Source organism: Chenopodium album, chromosome 3 (assembly GCF_948465745.1).
Source record: "Chenopodium album chromosome 3, dcCheAlbu1.1, whole genome shotgun sequence".
Classification (NCBI taxonomy): Eukaryota; Viridiplantae; Streptophyta; class Magnoliopsida; order Caryophyllales; family Amaranthaceae; genus Chenopodium; species Chenopodium album.
Window position 1 is genome coordinate 1,239,118 of NC_137836.1, and position 7,595 is coordinate 1,246,712.

The 7,595-nt window shown below is 36.4% G+C and overlaps 1 protein-coding gene across 1 annotated transcript; it reads right to left on the reverse strand.

The window, feature by feature from the left end:
* Window positions 1-789: 789 nt before the first annotated feature.
* On the reverse strand, window positions 790-4,255 carry LOC145609960 (uncharacterized). Its single transcript, XM_081665245.1, has 2 exons — window positions 3,000-4,255; window positions 790-2,091 (listed from the first exon to the last, which is right to left on the reverse strand). Exon 1 carries the CDS (start codon window positions 4,238-4,240, stop codon window positions 3,047-3,049), a length of 1,194 nt encoding a protein of 397 aa, XP_081521371.1. The 5' UTR covers window positions 4,241-4,255; the 3' UTR covers window positions 790-2,091; window positions 3,000-3,046.
* Between the last annotated feature and the right edge of the window lie 3,340 nt (window positions 4,256-7,595).

The window sequence follows — 7,595 nt, forward strand, 5'->3', positions numbered from 1 at the left end:
TATTTAAAAAATATAAAAGTTATATATTATAATATTACTTATTGAGACGAATTCAAAATGATCCAACATAAATATGTTTTTCCTTACATATTATTCACAAAACACGGTCAAAGGAGGGGTGGTGAATAGTGTAAAAGTCAAAGCGGATCAAGTAAAAATGAACGGAGGAAGTACTATTCTTTAAAAGAAATGTATGAATTAGGTTTGTACGGAGTACTATAATTAATTTGTATGAATTAGGTTTTATTATTATTATTTTTAGAAAATCATGATGAATGGTAAAAATCGATTACTTGAGTTATCCCTCTCTCTCATAAATTAGAACCTCTAGCTATTTTCTAACAATAAGTGATTGTCACAACTCACAAGTTAGTTGAAATCTAGCCAGTAAAGGTATTGTAAGTATTGGCTCTCACTCTTGTTTTTTAATTCCCATACTTACATTACATAATGTATATTACTATTATCTTCTCAACTCTGGTGCAATTGAGGAATGGGTAATGAATAAATTTATAAGGAATGAATTGTATAAACCTTAAACAAAGAAGAAGGTTGAATAGAGTTAACAACCACGAGATGGAAAGACGGAGGTCCCAATTCCCAAACATGGTAAAGAAAACAAAAGGCAAGTTTATTTCAACTAGAAGCTTCTCTTTTTTCTTCTTATCACTAGCTTCTCATACTTTCATAGCATTTTTTTTTCATAGGGGAAAGCTCAATAAATTAAATCAGAGGAAGCAAGCTTCAACACGCGAGTCGGGATCTCACATCGTGCCACATTCTTTGGCCAACCACCCATGGTTGAAAGTGTGCCAAATGATATGCAATTTTATTCCCTCCCTCGTTTCACAAAAGAGCAGTGAACATTAAAAAAAAAACTATTACAAAAAGCTAAGATATCATCAATGATCAAGTGGAAAGACCCTGAGCCTGTCAACCTGTCACACAAAGCTTGAACAACGAGCAAGCAGTTTTAACAGCACAACCATTGCCTCCGCAGTATTTGGCTCCCAAGTGTCAAGAGATTGAGCTGCCAAACACGCACAAACAGCACCATGTTCATCCCTCAGCACTGCACCCAAACCAGTACCCAAACGATGCATAAAACCTGCAGCAACATTCACTTTAATGCATCCTGTAGCAGGGGGACTCCACGTCTCTGGCAGAGGAACCGAACCAGCATTCAACCTTATTGAAGCTCCACTCAACTCGTTGTTCTCCGGATTGGAGGTCTCACCTTTCATGACTCATGCGTTACAAGCACTGCAAATAGCCCAGAAGAGAGTGACAATGCTAGCAGCCTAAACCTTATCAAACTCGGCTAGACACCTTTCCCACCAATCAGCAACTCAGTCTGTTCGTGATTAGACAACTTGGGCAAATCTGCTCCTACTCCAGACTTCCTTTGCGATCTTACAGTAATACAGTATTACAGTCCCTGAGAGCGTGGATAGTAGTTTGAAAATCCCTTTGACAGATGCAACAATCCGGATCATACTCTCTGACTCGATAATGTAAATTATGTCGAGTTGGAAGGGCGTACTGCAGAGCTCTCCAGGCGAATATTTTTTACTCGGAGTAGAGCTTGAAGCTGCCTAATTCTTTTCCAGATCGAGCAAGAAGCAGACGGGGCAGCACCACTATTAGTAACAAGCTTTCGGAGAGCAACCCTGATAAACACCAGTTGAAATGACCAATACAAAGCTTTCTTTTACTGCTAAGCACCAACAGAGTTAAGAGTCCGAGTTACTTTTTTCTGGTTAAATCACCCCATAATCCATAACATGTAAATTGGTCATTAAACACACCTCTGGCTCAAAACAATAAAGCTTATCAAGTCATCCACTTCAACTGTGCATCTGTATCAACTTCAAATGCTTGCTTCGGCTCAGAAAAAAAGAAAATATCACACAATCGAGATTAGAGGCCTTTGTGGCTGTGATGGAAATCAGAATAGCTGCAGAACCAAATCTGTCTTTAAAACTAAGGCAAACAAGCAGGCCCACCTTCATAAAACGATACTCAAGTTGGTGAGCTCAGCCCCAGTCCACAATTAAGCACACCTCTGCTCCCAAGCTTATGATAGAAATTCTGCAGATAGGAACCGTAAAAGTCTTGAGCTGACATTGGTATGATAGTCATCAAGCATAAAATATGCGGATTGCTGACCTGACATCAATGTTTTGCTAAACAATAGTACTACAGAAACATACATCTAAGAAAACAATGTTAAATTTCTATCCCCTAACAATACATCACTGACACGATCAAGAATCAAGAGTTGCAACAAACTTAACTCCCAACCTCCTCTCCCCCACCACCCCCCCCCCCCCACGGCCCCACCCAAAAGAAGCAATTAAAGTTTTGCCATACATTTCAAAATTTACAAAGATTCACCAATTATCAGAAATATTCCAGAATCTCACAGAATGAAGATATAAAACAAAATGATTCCAAATTTTGAATTGGACTCAAATCACACAAAAGTATCTAGAAGAAAGCTATGTTACTCTTTCTTGTAACATCATAACACTGCAACTATTGCAAAGTTTTTCGATAAAAGGTATATACTAGTAGGGAAAAGAGAACGGAATATAAGAAATATCAAATATGTAACTCGTATTAATAATAAATCGACACTAACTTCCACCAAGAAATACCCATCACAGTCAACATATCATGATTTCAAAGAAATTGCGTATAGGGGATACATATGGGAATACCAAACACAAAGAATTCTGTAGTCCAAACCTTCAAAAAATAATCACTGAATCAAACCCTGTTTTTTTTAAAACTTGAAACTTTACTTCTACTCGATGCAAAGCAACAAAGTATTGAAAGTAACAGCATTGCAATCAAACTTTCCCAATCACAATGGCCAACAACCTTTCCTAGTTCGTTTCCAAAAGGTATTACATTTACTTCAAACAAGGAAATGATTTTGCGAGAATATTGAAAGTTGTTTTGATGAACATAACAAAATTCACATTGCCTAATACCTTATGCACTGACTAACATCAAGCAGCATTCGAATTTGGTGACACCTTTAAGATTGGCTTTTGGATCTTCCTACATTGAGCGAGTCCAATGTAGAACCTATCAGTTGGGCATAAACATCATGGACTTCCTCAAATGGCAGAACAAACCTTTTCAAGAACACAGACTCAGAGCAGGAAACAGCAGAAGAAAGAAGATAATCCATCCTTATAAGACCTTTCTCCTTCAAAATCTCTAAGACTCGATGTCTTGGCAATAATCTCTTCTCTATGCTACACATGAATAATATAGGCTGCATTGCTAAATAGTTTGGCTTGTAACCCATTTGGTTCATCAGATAGCCTAGTCTTTCCTTGATCCTCGACTCTGAACTAGTGAAACACATAGGATTTAGCCTGATCAATTTCATGATATCAGACTGAGTCCATCCAAAACTCTTAAATACTTCGCATTTATCCTTTATATTCTTCTCACGAAAGCGAAGAAAATTGACACCATACAAGAACATTGGAGAGTGTCGAGGAATCCCTAACTTAAGTTCAACCTTAATTAAGGCATCTCGAAGCAAATCAGTTTTCAATATAAAAGAATTAGGATGCCGAACAATGTGTTTCTGGATCGTTTCACTGGAAATGCCACAATACTTTTGCAATAATTCAACATTGGGAATAACATAATTAGCAGCGCAATTAAATTTGTAGCGACCTGGTTTCTTGAGGATTTTAACAACATTCTCATCACTACCCAAAGCAGTCTTAAGAGCATGAATTGCAGGACCCAAACGTTGGCGCAATATCATAGGATTTCTAACAATAGTTTGAATTACATCAGACTCAGACATACCCAGATCATTAAAAACCTGAATTTTAGGTTTTAGGGTTTTATGAACCCTAGAAACTAAAAACAGGGGTTCACGACTAATGATTTTCTGAATATGAGATTGCTGAAACCCAAGTTGTTTGAAAAATTGAACAACAGAATCAGCCTTTTCAAAGAATTTGAATTCAGTATTATCTCCCAATTTCCATGATTTAGTGAACTTAGCAGAAATGGAGAGAGATTGTTGATAGGAGAAACCCAGATTATTAACTAAGAATTTAGCTAATGAGGTAGAGAATGAAGAAGAAGAAGGAATAGGGTTACTATAAACGGTTAGAGAAGTTGATGTTGAGTACAACAATGGATGGCGCAGGAAGAAGCAGAAGCTTCGGACGCCATAGGAGCAGCTCCCAAGCTTCAACATTTGCAATGTGTTTGGTTAAGCAGCCCCTCAAATTCTAATACAGTAATACGGATGTATTTTTCACTAAAAAAAAATACGGAGTATTGGGGTAAGGCCGTAAGTGTGTGTTTTTCTCGATTTATTATGCCAGTCAAAGAAGTGCACTTAAAAAAAATTCAAAAAATCAAGAATGTCGGTCAAAGAAGTGCACTTAAAAAAAAAGTTTAAAAATTATGTAGAATATTACTATCTCCGTTTTTAAATACTTGTTCCATTTCTATATGCGCGTAGTTTTAGGAGAAATTGGAGAAAGTAATAAAATATAGAGGTAGTGGGGATAATTGAGAGAATAAAAAATTGTAAAAAACACAAGTAGTGGAAATGTAGAAGGAGAAAGAGTATTATGTTGGGTCCACTAGGTGTGAGAAATAAATTAATTATTGTAAAAGCTTTTCAAAAAAAGAAATTGAGCAAGTATTTAAAAACGGCTGGAAAAAGAAAGTTGGACAAATATTTAAAAACGGAGGAAGTTCATATTTACGTATAAGTTCAAACTCAAATACTATACCAACAACCTAAACTTGTAATTTAAGAAGTTTAATAGAGCTTTGACTAGAAGTATATTAGAGGAAATCTATACATATCATAGCATCTCTCAAAGATTATAAGGCCATATATTTGCCCACATACCTTAAGTTAAGGTAATGCAGTAATGCATGACATTCTCAACTCGGTTAAAGTAAACCTTTGCATTAAAACACATTTCTAATTCAAATTATCATTTCAAAAGGGATTGATTACTATTCTCCTCTCAAATCTCGTGCATTTGAGAAGTGGGTAATGAGAATAAATTTATACAAAATATGTAAATTTGTAAGGAATATACTTTGTATTATGTAAACAATTTATTTGGCAATACCTGCTAACCTTCCCTTTTTTCTATCAATGAATTTTTATAATCATCCATCTCCGCTTTAGCTTTTTATATTGGTGACTATGAACATTTATCAAGAATTCACAAGTTTTAGAGAAGATTACATTTTCATAATTGTGATGATATTTAGAAAAAATCACACTCGAAATTATACTTATAAGTTACAATTGCTATTATTATGTCCTATCAAATGGGTTAAATGTCTTTCTCAAAAATGAAGTATTGGAAATAATCTAAAGTATAGGGGGAAAATTAGAAATAATAATCCCAACTTTGTCTAATTTATGTAGAATAATCCCAACTTTCGTTAATATTGGAATAATCCGAACTTTAGGGGGTCTTCTTTTTCTTCAATCCCAAATACTGGTTACCGGTTGAATGGGTTAATTTTTTTTTTTTTTTGGATTAAAATGACACGTGTCACAAATTAATTGGTTTAAAAATTTTCAAAAAAAAACAAAATTAAAAAAAAAAAACCAGAACATCACCCAACTCTCCACCCCTGCTCATCGGAACCCCCCTGACCACCCACTTCCCTCTCCCTCTGTCGCCGGGAAACTGAGCAGCCCAACCGCATTACCACGGCCGCCACACACAACACCACTCTTTGCGGTGCAATTGCAACAATAAACCCCAAAACTACAATTCCCCCTCACTCGACCCGAATCCAACCCATACCCAACCACCTTCGTCCAAGCCATACCCAATCACCTTCGGCGTAGGAGGAGGGAAATCATCGGCGCTAGGGGAGGAGGTATTAGCGGCACAAGGAGGGGGAATTAGAGGCGTAAATTGCTTGATTTTTGGGGTGGAATTGGGTTTTATTGGTGGTTGGGTGGGGGTTTCGGAGAAGGGGGATGGGGGTTTAGATGGTAGGCCGGAGCGGCGACTATGGTGGTGGTTTCGTGGGGGTCCGACGAGGGTTGTGGCTGGGCTGGCGGCGACTAGGGTGGTGGTTGTGTGGGGGTTTGACGAGGTTGGGCTGGTGATTTAAGTACAGTTTGATTATGACTATGGTGGTGGTTTCGTGGGTGTCCGACGAGGGTTGTGGCTGGGCTGGCGGTGACTATGGTGGTGGTAACGTGGGGGTCCGACGAGGGTTGTGGCTGGGCTGGCGGCGACTAGGGTGGTGGTTGTGTGGTGGTCCGACGAGGTTGGCCTGCTGATTTTTTTTTAATAAATTTTGGTTTTTTTTAAAAAAATCGGACCAATCAGAACTTGACACGTGTCAAGTGACCTGATATAATAGGTCATTGACTTTTGTTGACCGGTTAAGGATTGAAGAAAAAAAAAACCCCTCTAAAGTTCGGATTATTCCAGTATTAACGAAAGTTGGGATTATTCTACATAAATTAGACAAAGTTGGGATTATTATTTCTAATTTTTCCAAGTCTAGGAAGGTCATTTGTCTTCATGCCTTTGGGCACACTTCAATACTAGGAAGTCTCTCCTTAGAGCATTCCCAACAATGAGCAAAAAAATGCTCATGAGCAAAACTTTGGGTGAAAGTAAAACAAAAATGACTTACATCAATGAGCAAAAGTAAAAATGCTCATGAGCAAAATGAAAATTGCTCATAGGATGAGCATTTTTTAAGATGAATAGTAATCATGTGGGGTCCACAATGCAAGTAAAAAAAGAGTTAAAAATAATATAGTAGAGAGAAATATAAGAGGGTATTAGTAAAAGTAAGAGAGAAGATGGAGTAGAGAGAGAAAATAGGGAAAAATATTTTTAAGAATCATTGGTGGAATAAAAATATGATCACAAAAATGCTCATGGATTGAAAGAGAGAGAAAGTGGGTAGAGAGAGGATGAGGAAACCAATTTTTGCTCATTGTTAGGATAAACATAATTTGTAACGGAGGTAGTATTTTTTCAAAATAAATTGGGGTATAATTAGACCTATCAATTCAAGTCAACAGGTCGAGTTTGGTCAAATTTTGGATTGTTTGTAATTATTTATCTTTACAAATTATGATATATTGGTCAAATTGAGTTAATTTTGGGTCACTTGGATCGAATCGGGTTGGGTTTAAGTTCTCTTTGTAAAGTCGATTAAAAATTGACAAGTTTAGATCAATACAACTTTTTACAGTGTTGTTAATTATAGATATTAATTTAATTGTTAAAACTGTGCAATGGCCAGCGTAATAAAACAAATATGTTAACTAAAAACATCGAGAAAGTATATAACAAGACTTTATTTATTCATTTAAGAACAAAATAAAACATATGATAGGTTTTCTTTCTTTTTTTTTTTTTTTTTTTTCAATTAAAAAGGACAAGGATTATTATTACTTATATAAATATAAATGCTCTAGATTTAGTGCTTTGTCATACAACCACCGTCATTGTAATCATCACAGCATTGCTTTTGAGTGTTATAACATGTGAATTCAAGACAACAATATTTTGTTCGCCCACCACGAGTTTGTGGCT

Bases quoted from the DNA above. Each gene is read 5' to 3' on its own strand.
- LOC145609960 (XM_081665245.1), bottom strand. From the start codon at position 4,240: ATGTTGAAGCTTGGGAGCTGCTCCTATGGCGTCCGAAGCTTCTGCTTC.